Raw genomic sequence first — 26550 nt, 5'->3', positions numbered from 1 at the left:
CTTCCCAGGGTTCCTTGCCCCATGTCTTCAAATGTGGATCCACCGTTTTAGATGCCCTAGAGCCTGGACCGTATTAAAAGGAGTTTAATGAAGCGATTTGTGCAATAGAATCGCAGCGATATTCAATTTTGTTGCAAATCGAACTTTCCATGAAATTTGTAACGAATTCAGATTCGTCAGCTTCGATTCGCTTATCTCTAATAGTCACTTACAGTTCTTTCTGCAGAGGCTGAAGTTTGAGACCGGGGTAGACTGTGGGCAGAGCCTCCTCTATTTCTGTCTCTTGTGAAGAGGAGAAGAGAAATATCACACAATAACAGATTCAGCAAAGTGGCACCCGCTCTCTGTTAGGAGGGCACAGTGCCCTGCACATAATTGACATACAAGTCCTCATCAATGGAAAGGCTAGATATGGGACCTGCAGCTGGAGCAGCAAGAGTTCAAAAGATGATTCGCCTTGGGTATTACCCCATTTGTTGGTGTCACCAGGTGTGGTCTGCATGCCCCAAGCAATGCCACTGTTTTATTCATTTTATTCCTGCAAATGTAGTTTCCCAGTATAACTGTGCCAGCTACCATCCTACGAAAGTTGTCAGGTAGCTGAGAATCTAAAGGTTTGCTTTATGCATAAAATATGTAATGGAGAGTTATGCTAATGTATTTTTGCGCACTGCACTTAATTTAATACACTGAGGTCTTGTGAAGTTTCAAGGGTTAACATTTCTTACATATACTGTATTTATCACTTGATACTCCTAGCTAGTTATTGCAGGAGACAGTCCCTAGTCCAACCTCATTAGCCCAGGAGAAGGAGGAACCTAAATCTGTTAGAACTGGTCTGGATCTTGTTATTATGAGCGCAACATGTCTCTCAGCTTAGCTCTTGCTGGGAAGACAAGCAAAGTGCACATTTCCTAGCTCCTGCTATTGCTAGGCATACCTGTACCTAGGATACATGTCTTATACCTAAGTCTACAATCATATGAAGTCACTGGCCCAGATTTATCAAACTGTGTGACATTAAAGGGGTACTCCGGTGGGAAAAAAAAATCAACTGGTGCCAGAAAGTTAAACGGATTTGTAAGCGACTTCTATTAAAAAATGTTTACCTTTCCAGAACTTTTAGCAGCTGTATACGACAGAGAAAATTCTTTTCTTTTTGAATTTCTTTTTTGTCTTGTCCATAGTGCACTCTGCTGACACCTGATGCCCATTTCAGGAACTCCAAATTTATTTCAGAAAAACTGGGGTATGTATAAATATCTCAAAATATTTTTAAATGCAAATGCACTGCTTAGCCCCCCAATAGTAAGGATGCTATATGATCTCCCAAATAACCTAAGCTTTACTGAAAAAATTTAGTAATTTACAAAATATTTAAATTCATGTAACAAACTTTATTTAGAAACATAAGTTGAACATAGGAAGGATTCCACCCAAAGGGGGAAGAAAACACTGGTGTCGCTTAGGTAGCCATTATATGTCTGTACAGAGAACTTGTTATTAATACAGTACATAGCTGAATGTGCATAAGGTGCAATCACAGGGCGGAAAGCCGCATCATACATCAATTCATTGAGGCAAACCGTAGGAGACTATACATTACCACAGGAAATAGCAAGACAGGCACCAGAGCGACACCACCCCAATGCTGGCTTTTCGACAAAGGCATTTGTTTCCCCTTTACACCTATACGCCCCTGTATTCCTCCACACTTCTAAAAGGGGAATCTGAAGGCTGATGCTTGTAAAGTGTGGTGCCTAATAGGTTTGTTTTGCAGGTTTAACGGTGAAGAATTGTGGCTGGAAGAAATTGACGGTGCGGACCAGATAGAGAAGAGAAGGAGACAATGGTGATTTTAGAAGACGTCACGTGTGAGTTGCTGTATTAAGCAGCACTGTAATCTACATACCCACAGATACATCTTTTTGTTTTTGCCCGTCAACTTCGGCCGCAAAAAAAAAAATTCCGCAAAGTTCCCGAGACGAAAAAGGTTGGGAGAAACTGGTCTAGTCAAGTTTACACTGTCTAAGAATAAATCATTTTTTTTGTATCTGTTTTATCTTTGTGAACATGTCAGTTTCACATGTCCAACTCCCTTTTTTTCTCCTTTATTCTTACATAAATATAGGGACTGTTTTATATCCTTCCTATTCATGTGTAAGTCAGAATGCTGATTTAATAAGTTAGGACAAATACTAAAAGAATGTTTATATTTGCATTATTGATTCTCACATTGCTCTTTACATAATGGCACCTATTGATTCTTGTCTATAAAGATGAGAACATTCAATGTCCCTTTCTTGTTTTTTACTCTCCAAGAAACCAAGTTCAGAAAAAGAATGGACATACCAGTTTTAAAGGTAGCATTACTAACCAAATGATGTATTCCCATTTTAAACAGTAAAATGTCTGTTTGTTTATACATACATTCATTTTATGGCTGTGATTTTTACAGCCATAAAATCAATTGACATGTCCTTTATTGTCTGCATTTTTGGTCAGTATTTCCGGATTTTAAAATAAAGCAGCCATGTACATATGCACATGCGACTAAAAAAACAACCTACATTTTTTACCGCTTTTGCATGAGAAACGGAGTGTGAACATAGCCCAAGTCTCAGAAAAGTCCCTTTATAAATACAATCTTATAAATACATCCCATTATTTCTCAATCACCCACAATGCATTGTTCAATGTTCAACAATACGTTTTGCTATTTTATAAAAACTACTGAACAACTAGCACCATGGCATAGGCAGATACGGTCCAAGTGAAATTAGAGGTAGCATCATGGGTAAAAATTTTAATATTGAGATTATATCTTGTGCACTGAATTCATCTGGTGTAGAGGCTGACAGTGGAATAGAACATGAGGACAGGGGAGGAAGGTTAGCTTCATATTTTATAACAGACTAGCTGAATACCCGGCGTTGCCCAGTTTTTCCTTCCTCAACCTTGTTGGGGAGGAAAATCAACAAAGGAGGAAGCTTTTGACTTCATATCCCGTCCTCATATATCGTTGTCATATCCCAACCCCATATCCCGTCCTCATACCCTGAACTCCTATCCCGACCTCCTATCCAGTCCTGCTATCCTGACCTCCTATCCCATCCTCCTATGCCGACCTCCTATCTCGACCTCCTATCCTGACCTTGTATCCTGTCCTCCTATCCCGACCTCCTATCCCGTCCTCCTATCTCGTCCTCCTATCTCGACCTCCTATCTTGACCTCCTATCTTGACCTCCTATCCCGACCTCCTATCCCGTCCTCCTATCCCGTCCTCCTATCCCGTCCTCCTATCCCGTCCTCCTATCCAGTCCATCTAACCAAACCTCCTATATTTTAAGTGGACATATACGTAACATGTGACCAAGTATTATCGAAATATCTCCGTTTGGAAGTTGTGCAGTAATATATATTTTCTATTGACTTGTATGGGACTTTAAACATAAACCCCGCCCCTGGAAAATGGGGGTGAGTAAGGGTTAAATCACCTATCCTATGTTTGTTGTTTACATATAAGTAACATGTGTGCCAAGTTTCATGTTAATATCTTTAGCCGTTTGGAAGTTTTTGTGGAACATACATACACACATACACACATACATACATACACACACACACACACACACACACGTTGAGTTTTATATATATAGACTAGCTGCATACCCGGCGTTGCCCGGTTTTTCCTTCCTAATCCTTGTTTGGGAGGAAAATAAAAAAAGGAGGAAGCTTTTGACTTCATATCCCGTCCTCATATATTGTTGTCATATCCCAACCCCATATCCCGACCTCCGATCCCGTCATCATATCTCAACCTCATATCCCGTCCTCACATCTCGTCCTCATATCCCGACCTCCTATCCCGACCTCCTATCCCGACCTCCTATCCAGTCCTCCTATCCCGTCCTCCTATCTCGACCTCCTATCTCGACCTCCTATCTTGACCTCCTATTCCGACCTCCTATCCCGTCCTCCTATTCTGTCCTCCTATCCCGTCCTCCTATCCCATCCTCCTATCCAGTCCATCTAACCAAACCTCCTATCCCGTCCTCCTATCACGACCTCCTATCCCGACCTCCTATCCCATCCTCATATCCCCTCCTCCTATCTTGACTTCCTATCCCGTCCTCCTATCTCGACCTCCTATCCCGACCTCCTATCCCGTCCTCCTATCGCGTCCTCCTATCGCGTCCTCCTATACCGTCCTCCTATCCCGTCCTCCTATCCCGGTCCTCCTATCCCGTCCTCCTATCCCGACCCATAATATGTTTACCAGGTATTGAAATATCTCCAGCCGTACGGAAGTTATGTGGGAACATACATTTCCCATTGATTTGCATGAGACTGTAAACAAAAACCGAGACCCTCACAAATGGGGGTAGTTAAGGGTTAAATTAACTATCGTATATTTTAAGTGGACATATAAGTAACGTGTGACCAAGTATTATCGAAATATCTCCAGCCGTTTGGAAGTTATGCTGGAACATATATTTCCCATTGACTTGTATGGGACTTTAAACATAAACCCCGCCCCTGGCCAATGGGGGTGAGTAAGGGTTAAATCACCTATCCTATGTTTGTTGTTGACATATAAGTAACATGTGTGCCAAGTTTCATGTTAATATCTTTAGCGGTTTGGACGTGATGCTGGAACATACACACATACATACATACATACATACATACATACACACATACATACATACATACATACACACACACACGTTGAGTTTTATATATATAGATTACAGTGGAGTCAGTCTGAAATGCAGAAGACCACAGACAGGGTTGTTAGTCTAGGAAGGATATGACAAGCGTATGAACAAGCAATTTACTTATATCTTGTGTGAGAACGAGATGGCAGAAATGAGAAATGTTTTTAAGATGAAGATGGCATGAAGCTGCAAGAGCATGATTGTGAGTACTGACAGATGAAAACAGGAAAAAAAATATTCTTAAGCAGCAAGCAGAGGGGACACTAGAAATCGAAATATTATCTACTAAGATAATGTGAGCTGGAAAAGTTGTTAGTTGTTGTTGTTGTTGTTGTTGGGGGGGGGGGGGGAGTAGTGCGTAAGAGTTCCCATACAGCTTTTTACCATTTCAATGGCTATTCCAGGATTATTTTCTTTAGCTTTTGAGCCTGTGGTTCCACGTTATAATACTGTGCAATCTGCTTTTTCCTTTTTTTTTTTTCATGCACGGGTCCCAGACCTGGAAGTTCTGCAGTACAAGTCTTTTTATGCTTTTGTTTCTGACCTTTCCCCAGAATTCCATGCAGCCATAGTGAACCCGACTTGGTTTTGTCAGGTTGTGCGCCAGAATTAAGTGCATTGTGTCACAAATTCGGTCTGGGCCAGAGTTGTAAGCAACATGCCTCATTTTGCTGCATATATTCCTACCCAATGGGTAGCAAAATCAGCTCCTGAAATAGACAGTAAAATATGTAGTAAAAATGGCACCCTGAAAGTATATTCCCATGGCAGAATGTCCATATGGAATTCTCCTGAAGAATTAGGCAAGGACATTCTGCAGAAGCAGAGTCCATTGATTTCACACAGCATTTCACATAGCAACAGCAGAATTTCCACACCAGATGTTTCTACCCCGGAAATTCTAATTCCAGAATCCGCAGAAAGAAGAGACATGTCTATTCTTTCTGCGGATTCCACAATGAAATGCATTGCCATCTATTTTGCTTGTGCTTCACTGTTGGTGGAAAGTCCGCACTGATATTTTCCATGTCAAATCAAATCAAGAAACTGCCTAGAAGGGAGTAACTCTCATTATTCTCTCTTTACATAAAAGTGTGTTTGTTGACTTTTAAAAGTTTAATGTTTCTTTGTTTTTGAGTCCCTGTATAATTGTCAAATTGGTATAATTAATTGTTGGCAGGCTACTTTAACCTTTGACCCTCAGCAAGAGTTAAAGGGGTACTCCGCCCCTAGACATCTTATCCCCTATCCAAAGGTTTTGTAACGTCACGGCATCGCCCCCTCGTGATGTCACGCTCACCCCCTCAATGCAAGTCTGTGGGAGGGGGCGTGGTGGCCGTCACGCCCACTCCCATAAACTTGTATTGAGGGGGGGGGACTTGACATCACAAGAGGGCAGGGCCATAACATCACATTACTCTGGCCCCTGTATCGTCCGTCATCAGACACGGAGCAAAGTTCGCTCCGTGCAGCAGATGACATGGGGTGCTGCAGGAGAGATCGCAGGGGTTCCCAGCGGCGGGACCCCCCACTATCAGACATCTTGTAATGTAATTGTAGCTGATTCCTCAAAAAAGACAGCACCCTTTACTTACAAGGACAACTTTTACTCTAGTGAGAACTGTACTCTAGTCTAAGCAGAGTATTGTAGAACTTGGCAACCTTGGCAAAGGTGCAACCCCATGAGTGACATAAAGGGAAAAAAAAGGCCATGGCAAGAAGTAACATCCAGAGAGCTACACTGGCACAGCAGGACATGCAAGAGCCAACATTCTCTAAGGCACAACTCAACGCTGATGGAATAACCGGCATATTGTGAAGTCCCTGGCTCCAGTGTAAATTCAAAAATGAGTCATGCCACTGTTAAATTGTTACTGTTAAACTTTCTGCACAAATCAAGTGAATGAAATGAACCTTGTAGTTTCTTATCAGACAAAAATGTTTTTTCCTTCTCCTATTAAGCATTGTCTCCCTCCTCCACCTTAAATCTGCAAATACAAGTCTGTGAAGATGGGATGAGTGAGGAGGGAGATTGGAGTTTTTAAGGTGTGTATGGAAATATAGATGTACAGACGTTCTCTGTATGTGCAGTGTATGGCAGACACCATATAACTAAGGTTGATTCATACCACATATCCGAGATCCAACTGGGAAATTTCAAAACTGGATGCTCCCGTAACCCAGCTGGAGCGGCATCAAATCTCTTTCATTTAAATGCGGCGACCGGAGTCAGATAATGACTCCAGTCGGCTCATTTTTGCCTCGTATCCGGTTTTGTGGCTGGACTGAAAATCGTGGTATGCTATGGTTTTCAGCCCGGCCAAAAAAACGTTTACGGGGCAAAATTGAGCCGACCGGAGTCCCTATCTGACTCCAATCGCCGCATTTAAATGAATGAGATTCTGCGCCGGTCTAACTGGGATACGAGAGAGCCCGGATACTGGATCTGGCAGCGGATCTCGGAAACATGGTGAGAATGCAACCTTAGGCTACATCCAACAAGTCTGGAATTTACAAATGAAGTTTGCAGAGCAGAAATCTGCAAAAAAAAAACATATACAAGTTATATAATAGCCAGAAATAGTGCGGTCATTTAACTGTTTAGATGTTGCTATCAATAGCGATCATGGCATTTAAACAGTTATTGGTACGCATCCCTGGTGTCTAGATGTAATTACAGGGTGCACATTTTCAGGGCAGCATGAGACCTATAAAATGCCTTGGTGCCTGTTGGGCATCGGCTACTGATACTGCCTGAAGATAAAAAAAAAATTAAAATAGAACCTCCTTTTCCCATCTTCCAAATAAAAAAAATGTAAACACACATGCAAGAGGAGAGACACCGTGGGGGAGATTTATCAAAATCTGTGCAAAGGAAAAGTTGCTTCTTTCATTTTTAACAAGGCCCCTGCAAAATAAAAGAAGTGATCCGATTGGTTGCTATGGACAACTCAGCAACTTTTCCTCTGGACAGGTTTTAATAAATCTCCCCCCATGTCCCTTTTCCAGACAAGCACACAGCAAGTAGCTGTAGTGGACACACAATGTGGCACCAGTAAGGTCTGTGACCTTATCGTGGAAAATAAGAGGAGTGTTCTTCCCCAGAGGGTTTGACCTTTTATGAAGCTGCTGTAGCATGTTGACTTCTGGTAAAAAATGTGTCCTGTATGAAGCTGGAATGATCCCTGAGCTATTCCCCCTGGAATAATCTCACTATATGTATATATACAGTATATATATATTTATATATATATATATATATATATATATATATATATATATATAGCAATATGCAGAGCAGCTCATAACATCACCTTCATCAGCCTTAGCTCCAGTTACGGAGTCTCAAAAACTGATTGGGTTTTATGCCACGTCAGAATTCTCCCCAGAAGGGAAGAAGACCCATCTGCAGACAGCTGTTTCGGGGTGTTTGCCCCTCATCAGTACAGAGCAGGGTGATCTGGCTTGGCTGGTGAAAGGCATGTGATTAGGTAAAAGATTTAAGTACTTCCCTCTGGAAAGGACACAGCACAATCAGTTGTGACGAGGTTTACCACTTAGGGATTGTCACACAATCAACTGAGCCAGAAATGGGAGAGCAGCATTGAGGTTTATTGGCAGAGATCACAACAAAACACAATCCACAGGATGAGGGGGTGATCTGGAGTCTGGGCAAACAGTGGGCAACAGAAGAGCACAGTCACTGGGCAAACAATGGGCAACAGAAGAGCACAGTCACTGGGCAAACAATGGGCAACAGAAGAGCACAGTCACTGGGCAAACAATGGGCAACAGAAGAGCACAGTTACTGGGCAAACAATGGGCAACAGAAGAGCACAGTCACTGGGCAAACAATGGGCAACAGAAGAGCACAGTCACTGGGCAAACAATGGGCAACAGAAGAGCACAGTTACTGGGCAAACAATGGGCAACAGAAGAGCACAGTCACTGGGCAAACAATGGGCAACAGAAGAGTACAGTCACTGGGTACTGGGGAAGGAACAAACTGCAGATTCCCGGATTCAGCTCCGGGTCCAACACTCCACACTCCAATGTATTGTCCACAGTTAACAGCTCCACGTCTAGTGGTACCTCAGGTCCCCTGGGGTTCCGGTTCTCACATCTACTCCTCAGTTCACAGGGGTCCACAGATAACTCCAACACAATTCCTTGTTCCAGAGGGCGGCGTCAGCCTCGGCTCCTCTATCCCAGCAATTCTCCAGATTCTGGGGCATGATCTGCCAGGGCAGTGTTGTACTAGCAGCAACGCTTACCCCAGTAATATATATATATAATATTGTTGGTTGCTGAATTGTCTAAACTATTAAATTATTGGATGGCTGATCCCACATGGTTAACTGCATAAAGACAAAAAAACTAAATCCAAACTACAAAAGTGTAGATTTTTAGTCATATAAGGCTGGGTTCACATATATCAGTTGTCCGAGGGTAACTGATGCTAGAACTGATCTCATTCATTTGAATGGGATAGTTCACAACCATCCATCATTCCAATTTTGACACTGGATGGTTGGACACGCTGGACGGCACCAGGCAGGGAAATGCAGCTTGCTGCAATCCCCTGTCCAGTACCAGAAACAATGGAAGATGGATACCATACAAGTGATGACAACTGATGCATGTTGTCATTAGTTGTGGCATCTGTTGCGTCGAGATTTAGCCTGAGTTCACCTGTGCCGGATGCCGGACATATGTGAGCCCAACCTAACACATCTTTTGTTGTTTGTTGTGAATTCAGCATGTAACTTAACAATATTCTAATGTTCCCATAAATCCAGTGAACTCACTTAATTGAAAATCAGCTCACACATTACTCCAGGCTGCTTGAAAAGCTGTCTCTTTTTCTTTCACATATTTGCTGACATCTCCAGAAATAAGAATCCACTAAGCAAAGGCTGCTTATTGTTTATTATGTTCTACCTGTATATGTTGTTTTATTCATTACATCTCCACAAGTAAGATTTGCTACCTTTTCATTTGAACTAATATTTCTTATATAGCAATTTGCAAATATTGTGTTGCATGAATGAAAACCTCCCTTGTTTATGTAATATACTCTATAGCAGTGGAGGAATGGCAATGCTTAGCTTGAGAGGCAAGTGCAAGTGATTTATTATCAAAACACGTATGACCTGCATGAAAAGACCCATTGGGAACCTCCAGTCAAAAACGAAAACTTGGTAAGGCCTTTGAATTCTTATTTGCGTAGTCTTTCAAATGTAAGCTTTTGTGTTTTTGCTACAGATATTTTCTATTTTCCTACAGTTTTAAAAGAAAAAGCTACTTTCTGTCAGCCATATTGATTCAGATAGCGGTTTTGCTGTAATTTCTTTTCCATTTCTTTATTCTGTTATCACATTTTGCTATATGTGCATGTTTATGATACCTTTTCTTATAATTAGTGTGTATTCCTCTGGAATTCACTGGAATTCCAATGTAAGTCTATAGGATTTAAGTCTATAGGATGGCCATTGCTAATAGTCACCACAGACCAATCACTGTTGCTGGTTATTTTTACTATTTAAAGCATACCTGTCATATCACAGAAAAAATAATGCTTATTTATGTTACTCTTTCCAGATGCATTACATGTCTTTTTTTATGTATCTAGCTTCTGTATTTGCTTAAACATCCCTCTGTTCTACTGCTCAATCATTCTGCCATCCACTGCTCAGGAGGGGGCGTGTCCCCATCAAGAACGGAGCTTGCCTTCTGTCACCATGCATTAACTTCTGCCCTGAGACTGCTGTACTGTCCAGGTCTCCTTATCACTACATGCTTTTCTGTAACCCCTTCCTCTCTGGTTTCATGCTGCACATGTTACAGTAAGGAGCATTTTACAGTGAGAGTCTTTATTGAGGTACAGGGAAACTCTATTTCTAGGTTTAGTTATATACATAGTGTTAATCTCTTATGCATATATCTGTGTATTTATATTGTATTTTCTGCTACATATCCATATACTGTATAAACTTTTAGTAGGAAACGGAAAAAAGTTCAATCTACACAACAATGGTACTGTTAAAAACAGCAGATCATGGTCAAGAATAATTAGAGGAAGAGAACCACAATTGTTTATGGAAGAAGTACAAAAAAAAAACCACAAGACAACACTTATGCAAAAAAGTAGAAAAAGCTGGCAAATACAAAAATGTGCACTCCTGAATAGTAGATACAAAAAATACTTTACAAATAGTAGATATAAATATTTTTTTGTTTTGTACAATATATCTATATCTATATATATATATATATATATATATATATATATATATAAAACTCAATAGCCCTCATTTACTATTGCAAACCCGACATGTTTTGTTGGGTTGTGCGCCAGATTCTGTCGCATTGCGCCAGAAATTCTGTCTACACCAGACATTGCAACAGAATTTGCGACAGAATTGAAAAACCCCCGACTAACTCTCCATTTTGTAAGAAAACCCAAAAGGGGCGTGGTCATCTGGTAAAGGGGGCGTGGTCGCCGAAAAGGGGCGTTTTTCCGACATTTTCACAAAAAAACGACATGTTTACTAAGGTTTCCACAGAAAATGTGGTGGATTTGAGCTGAGGAAAACCCTACAGATCAGAGCATGTGTAAAAAGCAAAATGTAGGGAAAGTGGAAAATATAGGGAAACCTTAGTAAATACCGTGGAAAGTAAATTTTAGGGAAATAAAACCCACAAAGAAACCTACACTCCACTCTTAAAATAGAGGATAAGATGTCAGATCGCTGCGGTCCCGCTGCTGGGGAGCCCCGGGATCCCCGCTGCGGCACCCCGCTATCATTATAGTACAGAGCGAGTTCGCTCTGTGCGTAATGACGGGCGATATAGGGGCCGGAGCAGCATAACTTCATGGCTCAGCCCCTCGTGACATCACGGCCCGTCCCCTTAACCCCTTAAGGACCCAGCCAATTTTCACTGTAGGACCCGGCCATTTTTTGCACATCTGACCACTTTCACTTTAAGCATTAATAACTCTGGGATGCTTTTACCTTTCATTCTGATTCCGAGTTTGTTTTTTCGTGACATATTCTACTTGTTAGTAGTTAGTAGTAAAATGTTGTCGATACTTGCATCGTTTCATGGTGAAAAATTCCCAAATTTTATGAAAAAATTTAAAATTTTGCATTTTTTTTACTTTGAAGCTCTCTGCTTATAAGGAAAATGAATATTCCAAATAAATTATACATTGATTCACATATACAATATGTCTACTTTATGATTGCATCATAACGTTGACATGTTTTTACTATTGGAAGAGATCAGAGGGCTTCAAAGTTCAGCAGCAATTTTCCAAATTATTACAACATTTTCAAAATCAAAATTTTTCAGGAACCAGTTCTATTTTGAAGTGGATTTGAAGGACCTTCATATTTGAAATGCCCCACAAAGGACCCCATTATAAAAACTGCACCCCTCAAAGTATTCAAAATTACATTCAAAAGGTTTGTTAACCCTTTAGGTGTTTCACAGGAATAGCAGCAAATTGAAGGAGAAAATTCAAAATCTTCATTTTTTACACTGGCATGTTCTTGTAGACCAAGTTTTTGAATTTTTACAAGGGGTAAAAGGAGAGAAATCTTCCTAAATTGTGTAACCCAATTTCTCTCGAGTAAGGAAATACCTCATATGTGTATGTCAAGTGTACGGCGGGCGCAGTAGAGGACTCAGAAGGGAAGGAGCGACAATGGGATTTTGGAGAGTGAGTTTTTCTGAAATGGTTTTTGTGGGGCATGTCGCATTTAGGAGGCCACTATGGTGCCAGAACAGCAAAAAAAAAAACACATGGCATCCTATTTTGGAAACTACACCCCTCAAGGCACGTAACAAGGGGTCCAGTGAGCCTTAACACCCCACAGGTGCTTCACGACTTTTTGTTAAAGTTGGATGTGTAAATGATGTATTTATTTTTTTCCACTAAAATGCTAGTTTTCCCCAAAATTTTAAATTTTTACAAGGGATAATAGGACAAAATGCCCCCCAAAATTTGTAACCCCATCTCTTCTGAGTATGGAAATACCCTAAGTGTGGACGTCAAGTGCTCTGCTGACGCACTACAATGCTCAGAAGAGAAGGAGTCACATTTTGAAAAGCGTATTTTGCTGAAATGGTTTTTGGAGGGCATGTCGCATTTAGGAAGCCCCTATGGTGCCAGAACAGCAAAAAAAAAACACATGGCATACCATTTTAGAAACTACACCCCTCAAGAAACACAACAAAGGGTACAGTGAGCCTTAACACCTCACAGGTGTTTGACTACTTTTTGCTAAAGTCGGATGTGTAAATGAAAAAAAAAATTTTTTTCACTAAAATGCTGGTTTTCCCCCACATTTTATATTTTTTTACAAGGGGTAATAGGAGAAAATGACCCCCAAAATTTGTATGGAAATACCCCATGTGTGGATGTCAAGTGCTCTGCTGGCACACTACAATGCTCAGAAGAGAAGGAGCACCATTGAGCTTTTGAAGACAGAATTTGGTTGGAATAGAAGTCGGGGGCCATGTGCGTTTACAAAGCCCCCCCCCCCCCCGTGGTGCCAGAACAGTGGACCCCCCCACGTGACCCCATTTTGGAAACTACACCCCTCACAGAATTTAATAAGGGGTGCAGTGAGTATTTACACCCCACTGGCGTTTGACAGATCTTTGGAACAGTGGGCTGTGCAAATGAAAAATTACATTTTTCATTTTCACGGACCACTGTTCCAAAAATCTGTCAGACACCTGTGGGGCATAGATGCTCACTGTACCCCTTATTACATTACGTGAGGGGTGTAGTTTCCAAAATGGGGTCATATGTGGGGGGGGGGGTCCATTGTTCTGGCTCTATGGGGGCTTTGTAAACACACGTAGCCTTCAATTCCGGACAAATTTTATCTTCAAAATCATAATGGCGCTCCTTCTCTTCTGAGCATTATAGTGCGTCAGCAGAGCACTTTACATCCACATATGGGGTATTTTCTTACTCAGAAAAAATGGGGTTACAAATTTTGGGGGGCTTTTTTCCAATTTTCCTTGTGAAAATGAAAAATTTTGGGTAACACCAGCATTTTAGTGAAATTTTTTTTTTTTTCATTTTTCCATCCAACTTTAATGAAAATTCGTCAAACACTTGTGGGGTGTTAAGGCTCACTATACCCCTTGTTACTTTCCATGAGGGGTGTAGTTTCCAAAATGGGGTCACATGTGGGTATTTCTTTTTTTCGTTTATGGCAGAATTGCTGTAAATCAGCCACCCCTGTGCAAATCACCAATTTAGGCTTCAAATGTACATGGTGTGCTCTCACTCCTGAGCCTTGTTGTGCACCCGCAGAGCATTTTACGCCCACATATGGGGTATTTCCGTACTCAGGAGAAATTGCGTTACAAATTTTGGGGGTCTTTTTTTCCTTTTAACACTTGTGAAAATAAAAAGTAAAGGACAACACCAGCACGTTAGTGTAAATTTTTTTTATTTTTTTACACTAACAGGCTGGTGTAGCCCCCAACTTTTCCTTTTCATAAGGGGTAAAAGGAGAAAAAGCCCCCCAAAATTTGTAACACAATTTCTCCCGAGTACAGTGATACCCCATATGTGACCCTAAACTGTTTCCTTGTAACACGACAGGGCTCTGAAGTGAGAGAGCACCATGCGCATTTGAGGACTAAATTAGGCATTGCATAGGGGTGGACATTGGGAATCACTGGTGTAGAATACCCCTAACAGGGTGTTTCCAGCTGTTGCTAAACTCCCAGCATGCCTGGACAGTCAGTGGCTGTCCGGCAATGCTGGGAGTTGTTGTTTTGCAACAGCTGGAGGTTCCGTTTTGGAAACACTGCTGTACAATACGTTTTTCATTTTTATTGGGGGGTGGGACAGTGTAAGGGGGTGTTTATGTAGTGTTTTACCCTTTCTTATGTGTTAGTGTAGTGTAGTGTAGTGTTTTTAGGGTACATTCACACGGACGCAGGTTTACAGTGAGCTTCCTGCTAGAAATTTACGCTGCGGCGAAAAATTTGCCGCAGCTCATACTTGAAGCAGGAAACTTACTGTAAACCTGTCCGTGTGAATGTACCCTGTACGTTCACATGGAGGGGCAAACCTCTAGCTGTTCCAAAACTACAACTCCCAGCATGTACTGACAGACCGTGCATGCTGGGAGTTGTAGTTTTGCAACAGCTGGAGGCACACTGGTTGGAAAACCTTCAGTTAGGTTCTGTTACCTAACTCAGTATTTTCCAACCAGTGTGCCTATAGCTGTTGCAAAACTACAACTCCCAGCATGTACTGATCGCCGAAGGGCATGCTGGGAGATCTAGTTATGCAACAGCTAGAGGTACGCAACTACAACTCCCAGCATGCCGAGACAGCTGTTTCGGCATCCTGGGATTTGCAGTTTTGCAACATCTGGAGAGCTACAGATAGAGACCCCTGCACTGTGATCTCCAAACTGTGGACCTCCAGATGTTGCAAAACTACAAATCCCAGCATGCACAGACAGCAAACTGCTGTGTGGGCATGCTAGGAGTTGTAGTTGTGCAAGATCTAGAGTGCTACAGTATAGAGATCACTGTGCAGTGGTCACTAAACTGTAGACCTCCAGCTGTTGCAAATCCCAGCTTGCCCAGCAGCTGTCTGGGCATGCTGGGAGTTGAGGTTTTGCAACATCTGGAGCGCTACAGTCTCAGACTGTAGCCCTCTAGATGTTGCTAGGCAACTTACCGGCTTCCGTCGGATCCAGGGAGCCGTCCTCTTCTGCCGCACGACATCGCCGCCCGCGCCGATCACCGCTGCCGATCCCGTCCCGCAGCTTCCACCGACGGGTAAATGGATCTTCGGCGCTGGTCCTCTGTCATTTCCCCGTTCTGCCCCGCCTATTGTGGGTGGGCAGAATGGGGAAAACTAAAGTAAACCCCCCCCGCCCCCCGATCTGCTATTGGTGGTCGCGTCTAGACCACCAATAGCAGAGATAGGAGGGGTGGCACCTCTGCCACCTCACTCCTATCACTACAGAGGGATCGTGGGTGTCTTAGACAACCGCAATCCCCCTTATATTCTGGGTTCACCGGGCCACCATAGACCCGTATGACCCGGAATCGGCGCAAATCGCAAGTGTGAATTCACTTGCGATTTGCGCCGATCGCCAACATGGGGGTCTGATGACCCCCCTGGGCATTTGCGCGGGGTGCCTGCTGATCGATATCAGCAGTCACCCCAGTCCGGTCCCCACCTGGCACGCGGCGGGGAACGAAATTCCCACGGGCATACAGGTACGCCCTGGGTCCTTAAGACCCAGGTACAGAAGGCGTATCCATACGCCCTAGGTCCTGTATGGGTTAATGCAAGTCTATGGGAGGGGGTGTGACGACCACCACGCCCCCTCCCATAGACTTGTATTGAAAGGGGCGGGCCGTGACGTCACGAGGGGCGGAAACATGACGTAACGATGCTCCGGCCCCTGTATTGCCCGTCATTACGAGCAGAGAAAACTCGCTCTGTGCTGTAATGATAGCGCAGTGCCACAGCGGGGATCCCGGGGCTCCCCAGAAGCAGGACCGCGGCGATCTGGCATCTTATCCCCTATCCTTTGGATAGGGGATAAGATGTCTAGGGGCGGAGTACCCCTATAATGTTTATGTGTAGATATGCCCATGACTAAACTACAATTTAGAAGCTCAGGCAAGCTTTCCTTTCCACTAAATGTAATCTTTCATAACATGCTCATGATGACTTTATATTTCAATATGTAACTTATTTCATAGCATCCTGTTACCACCTATAGGAGTTCAATCTGTATTGGAGTAGTATTTGGAGTGTATTTAGGTCAACAGTAGCCACATTCAGCTTTCAAAGAAATTGGCCCCATGGTGATAGACTGCTCTCTTCTAGAAAAACTAAGCATGAGAGTCTTATCACTCAATAAGAAAAATCATTCAGATTTCTTATAGAAAGATAAACACTGGTACACTGGCATTGGCATTTGGTAGCTCAAAGGACATGCAGGAGAACTATACAATGTATCAAGACACATCCATAAAAAGTATCAAACGTACTGTATAATAAACCATAAGGCAGTAAGGCCTTATATAATAGTGTTAAAATATATGTGTAACTACAATGAGGAACTGATCTCAGAAATGTGTTCCATATCAGTATGGAAACACTGACACTGAGCTATAGTAAGTGCAGTATCAGGGTAGCAAAAAATCTTTTCGCACTACTGTTTGACATCAGGAGAGCAATAAAAAGGATTGTTTCTAGGGGCCAAAGAAATCTGTATTTGATGTCAGCGCTACGCCTCTAACCACAGCGTATAAAAGATAGCAATGACACCCCATGCTGAGATATGGTGTGAGGATTCTCAGCTGGTGATTTAAAACAAGCCAAAGCACAGATAGGTGAGCAAAATATTGTGTTACATTTTCAAGTCTTTACTTTAATCTTTGTCATTTGTACAGGTCTAGAACTATGACACACCAGGCATCATTCCTTAGAAGACAAATGAGTAATGGCTTTATGCTAATGCTATTTTGTTTTGCATTTATCTTTTTTCTTTATTCCTTCAGACTGAATTTGTTCTTCCAGCTGAACATTCTATTGCTATATGTAAAAAGTCATTTGGGCTACAATCACATGTCGCCAATCTCCTGTAGCCAGAAAATACAGGGTATTCACATGTCAGATTTACATGCAGTTTAGATGCAGACTTCAATGTTCTAGAATATTTACATTTCTATTTAAGGATGAATACAGCCAAAATGCTGCAAATTTTGTCCATTGATTTGACAGCAATTTGAATCTTTTTTAGCATCTTTCATTGTTTTTAAATCAAAACACTGTTTACAGATGTTAGGGGTACTCCGGTGAAAACCTTTTTTCTTTTAAATCAACTGGTGGCAGAAAGTTAAACATATTTGTAAATTACTTCTATTAAAAAATCTTAATCCTTCCTGTACTTATTAGCTTCTGAATACTACAGAGGAAATTCTTTTCTTTTTGGAATGCTCTCTGATGACATCACGAGCACAGTGCTCTCTGCTGACGTTATAATAATAATAATAATAATAATAATAACGCTTTATTTATTTTGGTCCTTAATGGGATTTGAACCCAAGTCCCCAGCACTGCAAGGCAGCAGTGCTAACCACTGAGCCACCATGCTGCCCTTAGCATACATCTGCTATGCATGGTTGCTAAAATGGACAGAGATGTCAGCAGAGAGCACTGTGCTCGTGATGTCATCAGTGTTCCAAAAAGAAAGGAATTTCCTCTGTAGCATTCAGCAGCTAATAAGTACTGGAAGGATTAAGATTTTTTAATAGAAGTAATTTACAAATATGTTTAACTTTCTACCACCAGATGATTTAAAAGAAAAAGGTTTTCACCGGAGTACCCCTTTAACAATACACTGTACTTTCAACTCCTGTACTAATCATTCATTGGCATTTTACTGAGGCATCAGGGTACATGTTGCCCATTACAATCTTTAACTAAACCAGGAGAAATGGGAGGTGTAGTTGGACATGAGAAAAACTGTAAATTAGAGATTTAACCTGAAGAGGGGGAAACTTGAACAATATTTTGGTCTGTTGCATTTTTGGGGTCATTGATGCTTCTTTTTAAGTGATGAACATGCTAGAAAAAAATGCTTGTACAAATGTTACAAAATTAAGAAAAAACACAACTAAGTTTAGAAAAGTTTCAAAAACAGTGGCTCTCATTTATTAACAGTAAAGTGTAGTTTTCTTTCTTGGGTTATTTTATTTTATGTGTGAACATTAGTAAATATGTTGGGATTTTGAAAAAATGTTGGGGGCATGACCCTATTTAAGTGGCCCCTACTATTTTGAGTAAAGTGGAGAGTTGGTAGGGTTTTTTGGATTTTGTGTTGAAAATTCTGGCACACAACACATGCGATACAAAAAACCCTACAAAATCTACTCCAAAAAGCCTTTGTAAATGAGGCCCAGTGAAAAGCCGACAAATTGGACATGCCAAAGATTAGAAAATTCACAACATGCTGCCAATTTTGCGTAATTTTTTTTCCATTTCATGTGGATTAGGCTTTCACAGCCCTGTCCATATACATTGTTCTATAAATTCTTGCATATATTTATTACCAAATCCCCACAAAAAATCTGTACCAATTTCATGGATTCACTATTAGCCAATAATCAATTCGGATCTAGAATTGTATTTTGGAAAGGACACAATCAATAATGACTATACAGTTAATGATCTAATAGTAAAAAAAAAAAATTACTAAAAAGCAGTCTTCCTATTATTTTGGGTTTATCAATTCCTTTTCTATTATAATGTTAAAGTCTGGGACATTCTCTAATCTCAAAAACACAATGGTGGCTGGGAACATTTCTGTGGAAGGATAAACTATAAAGAAACTACAGAACTTAGCTAGCTCATGGGTTACTTGTCTTAGTTTAGTTAAAAATTATAGATGTCAGAAACCAGTTCATTAGAATATAATGGTATCCACTTTTAATGTTAGAAAAACACTTTTAATGATGGCAGTCAATCTCTTTTTTTTAAATTAGATTCGGAATGGCTTCATAGAATCAGGAATTGTGGCGCTGAACCAGGCATGGAGACATGAAGGTGTGTTGAACCAACTTGAATTTATTACCCACAATGCAAGGGTTGCACTGTGGGTAATAAATGCAAGTTGGTTCAACTCACCTTCATGTTTCCATGACTGGTTCAGCACCGCAATTCCTGATTCTATGAAGCCATTCCGAATCTAATGCTCTACAACCCAGGAAGGCTGCAGACGAGCTCATCGCTATTGACACGCTTTCACCATTGTTGTGTATGATGGTACACAACAATCTCTGGTAAGCAGTAACTTACCCCCCCCCCCCCTCCCTCCCAAGTATCCTTCTAGTCAAACTATACTTCACTAGGAGCGCCTTTCCTCTTCATTTTCAATCTCTTTTTTATGGCATGCTATCAAAGCATCACTTCCACTGTTAAAAAAAACCAACCTGTCAGGTCCCAGGTGCCCCACACACCTGCCCAGGACCTGTCATGTGAGGAGAACAGCATTCTGACCCTGTTCTTCTATCTTCTATGTAACGCTGCAAACAGGCAAAGAATAACTATGAATGGTGCTCATGTCTTATGTGAATGGCTGGTATTCAGTTACCAGGCCACTTCCTTCAATACGATTTGGGAGGGACAAGGGCATAGCAAATGTTGCTACGGCCAAAGTGCAAAAAGAAGCCCTACCAATCATGCCGATCTTGCAGGGAGGAGGGCACAGCACAGCAAGCAAGCATGGAAGCCACTCAATCTTTTCCCCTGTGACTGGATATCAAGTATTTGCATATGGTGCGAACACCATTCAAAGTTATGTTTGTCTTTTTGCAGATGACAGGTACTGAGGCTTTTATGAAGTGGTACAGGCACCCAATAGGTTTTCTTAAAAAACATTTATATGAAATATGACCACATTTTTTCTAATACTGTAAAATGCCAGTACATTTTCATAAGTGGAAAATAGAAGATGAGCACTCGGCACTAGGGTCCTGCTAGTGGAGATGGGACATAATGAACAGGAGCCTGTACTGTACACTGGCCGGAGCAAAGCAGCAATAGACAAAAATTATGTAGATGTAGAGAGAAAAATGACAACGCAGCACTCACCCTTAATAGTGGTTTATTCAGATCAAACGGTGCACATGTAGTGATGATCCACAGTACAATAGGTTCCGGGGGGAGAACAGGAAAGAGGACTCAGGGGAGTCAGGGGAGTCCTCTTTCCTGTTCTCCCCCCCCCCCCCCCCCCCCGGAACCTACTGTACTGTGGATCATCACTACATGTGCACCGTTTGATCTGAATAAACCACTATTAAGGGTGAGTGCTGCGCTGTCATTTTTCTCTCTACATCTACATTTTCATAAGTGACCATAAGAGATTAGGAGAAGTGTAATATTTTGTCATTTTACAATAAGCTTTCAACTTCACCCAAGTATTTTATTTCCTACTGTTTTCCAAAACAGATGGAGAATAAACTAGAATGTTTTGTAATTTATTTTTATATATAATTCTATAGGACATGCTGTTGTTTCTGTGCACATTTTTATAGCTCTCTCAATCCTGTAATTGTTGCATGTAATATTTTAAGTTATTTATGTTTTCCTATTACAGCTATGGATTCCCGTATGATTGTATCAACTTTTCTTATTGTATTTGGTCTCTGCATGCTGACTGAGAAGACTCATGGGAGTTTTGTTCATTTTTTCTCACACAGTGATGTTTGTCATATGCAGGTATTACTGCCAATATTTTATATTAAAACTGTTTTGAGATGCAGAAAATAATCTATTGCATAGTACAATATGTGAGTTTTAGAGATGATTACTTACACTCCAAATGCCCATAGAATACTGTTATGGTCAATATCAGTGGAGGTACCAGATGTCGCAATTTGCTGAACATATATTGATGGTCTATCCTGAGGATAAGCCATCAATATTTGCAACTGGAGAACCCCTTTGACATGCTAATCCAAAATGATTTCCAGTGCACTTATCTTAGCTTTATATTCTCATGAGGTTTAGTGCATGTTCAAACAGTATTACCTCTGACTATGAAACTGTTATAATATAAGTTTGTGTATGCATTACCTCTACTTTTCTGTTCAGGATCCTTTTAGATATCTTTTGGCGAGTGTGTGGCGCAGTTCCAGAGTGTTTTTTTCTTTCTTTTTTTTATGCTTTTGTTTTTTCATTAATTTGAATGGGCTCTTTGTAATCTTCCAATTCACCTATGGGGGCACTTTAGGAAAGTTAAAGTACTAAGTCCAGATTTCACCATCTTTTTATTTAGCCCTCTCATTGTTAAAGAGGAAGAGGGCTTTTTTATTAACTTTTTAGTAAAATCATTTTGTGACTCCATCCTTACACTGAGCTACTGCACTGTACAGGACACAAAGACCGCACCAAGGGGCTTTTCCTGTTTGCAGCCAAGGCTTTTCTGTGTCCATATATATATATATATATATATATATATATATATTTATATATATAACTTTAATAAACTTTGATCCCTGACTAAGCAAAACATCTGCATGTGAGGACAATTATAGAAATATTCCCTTCATTCCTACATTGGTGAAAGAGCTTTACTGTATGCCAAGGAGGCCTCTTTATATTTCTGCTGGAATGATAATCTTATTTGCTGAGTTCATTAGAAAGTAATATTTTATTAAATATTAGCTAATCATTGATAATTCTTTCCAAGAAGGGGGGACCATGCCATAAACGTGTACAACAAAGATCAGAAGAAGGTGATCTGCGAAATGTAGGAGGTCTGGAAGAAGATGTTTTAAAGGTATAGATATATATACATACTGCTCCTGCCTATTAAAAAATATAGTTAAAAAAATGAAGATCCAATTACAGTGATCCCTCAACTTACAATGGCCTCAACATACAATAGTTTCAACATACAATGGTCTTTTCTGGACCATTGTAAGTTGAAATCAGACTCAACATACAATGCTACAGACAGTCCAGATCTGTGAAATGTGTCAATGGCCGGAAGAACTGACCAATCAGAATGGGCAATTTACTGGTAAAACACCTGTGTTACTGAAGCGTATGCACTGACTGGTGTCTGGTAGCGCCCCCTACAGTACAGAGAGGTATTACATGTTCTGTACACTTTACCTGTACCAGGGTTACCTGCTCCTTTGGACACCAGCTAAGGGTGACTCCATGTTACTTTTTAAGGACATTGCATGTACTGGACAGGACCCTGAAGAAGCTCCTGTCCTCTACATAGACCAGTGTTTCCCAAGCAGGGTGCCCCCAGCTGTTGCAAAACTACAACTCCCAGCATGCCCGTACAGCCAAAGGCTGTCCGGGCATGCTGGGAGTTGTAGTTTTGCAACAGCTGGAGGCTCCCTGCTTGGAAAACACTGACATAGACAGTGATTTACAGCTCCCAGCAGATCTTTTAGATGTAAGGATTTGCTTTATCTATATTAGTTATCTACTTATTTTCTTTAATTCTCACTTTTTCCTATTTTTGGATGACATTTTGGGGCTTTAGAACCAATTACCAGGTTTCCATAGAGTTCTGGTCTCAACATACAATGGTTTCAACATACAATGGTCCTCCCAGAACCAATTAATATTGTAACTTGAGGGACCACTGTATTTTTATTTTTTAAAGTGTACCTGTCATCAACAAAAACTTTTTATATAATGTAGATAATACCATTATATGTATATCTGTAATATACATTGGTTAAAAATTGTGTATATTTTTGGGCGAAAAAATGCTGTCCCTGCAGCTATTGTCTGCATGAGGAGTCCAAAAACAGGAAGTGAGGGAAGGAAAAGGAAGGATCTGTGCAGACTCCTGGCTTGCCAATCATCCTGATGTATAAGCCAGGAACATGTTATAGAGCCTTGGTGCACACTGTCCTGCTTTTTCCTAGTGCACAGTGCCCTGCTTGTCCACCCTCACTTCATGTATTTGGACTCCTCATAGAGACACACATGTAATAGCCGCAGGGGCAAAAATATACACATTTTTTTAACCAATGTATATTACAAATATACATATAATGGAATAATCTACATTATATAAAAAAATTTGTTGACGACAGGTACACTTTAATCTACTAAACCTGGGTGCTTTATCTTATCTTTTAGACTGAAATTGTGTACTCTATTTTAAGAAAGGAAAACACTATTCATGATTATCTTTCTATAATCTGGAAGCCTGTTTGTCTATATGCATGTAGTCTAGAGGTTTGAAGGAGGCAAAAGAAAAACACAGACATGAAGGTTTAGTACTTAATGATCTGTGGTCAGTATAGATAAATCAAGTTTGAATATGAGGCTAAGGCTGCGTGAATCAAGCTCAGAGGGACGTAAATATGAGGCTGAAGGGACATGAATGAGGCTCAATTTCCCCTGAGCCTACCATTCACCCTTATTTAAATAAAGTTTACACCCACCTGACTATTCAGGATAAAGTGCTCATAGTGGTGAAATTACTATGTCTCAAAAATAGCACTAGAATAAGGGCACCCGAGGATACAAAATTATCTTAAACTGGATATTTTATAATGACTACCTGTTCAAGTATTCTTGTAAAAGAAAACCAAATACAGCACATACTGTACATATCATTGGATAACTACCATGCACAATTTGAAAACCACAAGTTTAGTTTTCCTAGAAACATAGAATGTGTGAGCAGCTACCACTTCTGCAGGATGACTATTCCATGTATTCACTAGACTCTCAGTTAAGTAAGGTTGGGTTCACATATGTCCAGCTTCCGGCATAGGTGAACTCAGCCTAGATCTCAACACAACTGATGCCACAATTGATGACAAGTTGTTATCTGTTGTATGGCATCCGGCGTCCATTGTTTTTGGATGACGCTGTTCGGTGCCTTCCGGCGTGTCCAACCATCCGGCATCAAAATTGAGACACTAAGTGATTGTGAACTGTCCCATTTAAATAAATAGGATCAGTTCTAGCATCAGTTTGCCTCTGGTGCACACTGGAGGGAAACTGTGCCGGACAACTAATATATGTGAACCCAGCCTAATACTTCATGACATTACTGCATAAACCATTACCCCTCAATCTTTTAAATGTACTGTGGTCTTTAAGCTATGTTCACATCAGCAATGGGGGGCTTCATTACAACAGATGATAATGGGGCTGAGACGTAGGTTGTGACAGAGGGCATCAACAGAACCCAATAGGTCCCAATTACTTTGAATAGGGGTTGTAGAGGTTCTACTAGATGCAAATTATTTGACATGATTTCAGTGGAGGAAAAAACCTGACATGCAAGGTTTTCTTCTTTGCAAAAGTCCCGTCAATATAGAAGCGTCAAATGGAGCGCCAAGGGCTGATTTGAACCTAGTCTTATCGTGTAAATTCCCTTAATGTATGTATGTATCATATCATCTCTGTCATGTCTTACTTCCAAGCCATTATCCTGCAATCCATGTACTAGTTTAGTAGCTCTTCTCTGAACTTTCTTCAATGTATCTATATCCTTCTGCAAATACGGTCTCCAGTACTGAGCACTGGGTGGTCTGCAGTGTTTTTAAAACCCACCAATGTTACCTAACTCCCAAAAGCATATTAAGTCTGTAATTCATAGTTAAATCATACTATCTATATAGATTTTACAACTTGTTCATTCATGTATCGTTCATACGACAGTTTATTCAATTATGGGGAATTGTTTTATTTTTATATTTATTTTATATGGAAAAATGGTAGTTTGTTTTTCGTCTAAAAAAATATTTAGTATTGTCTCACGAGGAAAGCCCTGTCCATATGCCCGCTCGACAACCCTCACTCCCAACCTGATGGACCAGGTAAATTCATACATTTAAATGGATGGCATGATATCTTATGCCTGCTGGGGGTCCGGATGTTTTACTAGACATGGCTTCCTTAGGGTATTGAAGTACTGACATTATTTTATTATTTGTGTGTGTACAGCTACTGTATACTTGGCAGTGGGAGGGAGTCCTGTGTCCATGTGTACTAAACCTAGATGTTAGTTTTCTACTTGACCTGTTTTATAGGAAATAATTTATTCTATTGAATGTGTTTCCCATAAATGAATGAATATATATATATATATATATATATATATATATATATATATATATATATATTAGTCATGTATTTATTACACAGTATTGGGGCTTATGAATAGTTCATGCGTCATTCATTCACAGTGCTTTACTTTCCATTTATGACAGATAAAAGCCCCTGTGGAGATCGAAGTAAGACTGGACTCTCAGCAAATTGAAAATTATCAAAACGATGTAGAGGACATGTTTAGAGGTGAACCTCAAAAGTCTTAAGATGCCATGAAGTTACCTGAATGTTTATATAAGAAACTATATTCATGCTTATCACTATGGCTATGCAGCACTAATAAAGCAGCTATCATAAAATGTGCATAAATGTTCTAAAATCATTTTGTTAAGTATTGAATAAATAAAATGAACTTCAGTTCTATATTCTCAGCATTAACTGACTGGGACTTGTCACGTTAATCTATCTCAAACTGTTCAAGCAATACTCTGCAGGGACTAATTCTGTTTCCATGACAATATGAATGCTTTACTATCATCTGCGTGGTGGGGCAGCATGATCTGAACAAGGAAGTAAACAAAATAAATCATTCCTGCAGAAAGAGAATTGAAGCTCTGTGGCTTATCCTACATTATTAAAGTACACATACCATTTATCTATAGCTATCATATTGTTAGTAGCTCAGTGGGTCTCATTTATCAGAACTGTCTTAAAGAAAAGCGAACCTTGTTACCCATAGCAACCTATAAACATGTAGATTTTTTTTCTTATTGAGCAGCCTAACACATGAATGATGACCTCTTAATTGGTCACTATGGACAACCAGGCCAGTTTTTGTGTCAGGCTAAGTTTCCACTTTTTTTCTGGCAGTTTTTGGATATCTGCCACTGCAGTTTTTGAGCCAAAGTCAGAAGTGGATCCATAAGGGAGGAGAAGTGTAAGTCCTTCCTTTATATTTCCTGTTTCTTTTGAATTCACTTCCGGCTTTGGCTCAAAAACTGCAGTGGCAGTATTCCAAAAACCAAGTGGAAACTTAGCCTCAGACAGTTCATAAAAGAGACCCAGTGATAGTTCCACTGTTTAATTCCAAAGACTATGACACACTCTAAAAACCCATGGCTATGACCACATGACAGAAAAGCACAGCATAAATGAATGCTACAATACTTGATATACATGATTTTTCAGGATAAGCTGTCCTGTGTGAACGTGAG

General features: G+C 40.5%; 1 protein-coding gene across 8 annotated transcripts; it reads left to right on the top strand.

Annotated features, from left to right (window-relative positions):
* Positions 1–1828: 1828 nt before the first annotated feature.
* On the top strand, positions 1829–25762 carry LOC130356290 (promotilin-like). 8 transcript variants are annotated; one of them, XM_056557572.1, is made up of 6 exons: positions 4878–4924; positions 9807–9923; positions 17185–17231; positions 20892–21013; positions 21987–22076; positions 25498–25762. In XM_056557572.1, exons 2-6 carry the CDS (start codon positions 9871–9873, stop codon positions 25600–25602), a joined length of 417 nt encoding a protein of 138 aa, XP_056413547.1. In that variant the 5' UTR covers positions 4878–4924; positions 9807–9870; the 3' UTR covers positions 25603–25762. The 8 variants fall into 8 exon arrangements, 6 of the variants coding, with proteins under 6 accessions (XP_056413549.1, XP_056413547.1, XP_056413548.1 ...); XM_056557571.1 differs by lacking the exon at positions 4878–4924 and adding an exon at positions 9604–9698 and having other exon boundaries at positions 9810–9923; XM_056557570.1 differs by lacking the exon at positions 4878–4924 and adding an exon at positions 9618–9698.
* The last annotated feature ends 788 nt before the right edge of the window (positions 25763–26550 follow it).

Source organism: Hyla sarda, chromosome 2 (assembly GCF_029499605.1).
Source record: "Hyla sarda isolate aHylSar1 chromosome 2, aHylSar1.hap1, whole genome shotgun sequence".
Classification (NCBI taxonomy): domain Eukaryota; kingdom Metazoa; phylum Chordata; class Amphibia; order Anura; family Hylidae; genus Hyla; species Hyla sarda.
The sequence above is the reverse complement of the archived record's forward strand: the minus strand, read 5'-3'. Positions and strand labels throughout refer to the sequence as shown.

Bases quoted from the DNA above. Each gene is read 5' to 3' on its own strand.
- LOC130356290 (XM_056557572.1), top strand. From the start codon at position 9,871: ATGACCTGCATGAAAAGACCCATTGGGAACCTCCAGTCAAAAACGAAA. The intron at 17,232-20,891 runs GTAATGGCTTTA...TTCCTATTACAG, and splicing joins ATTCCTTAGAAGACAAATGA to CTATGGATTCCCGTATGATT. The intron at 22,077-25,497 runs GTATAGATATAT...CATTTATGACAG, and splicing joins TGGAAGAAGATGTTTTAAAG to ATAAAAGCCCCTGTGGAGAT.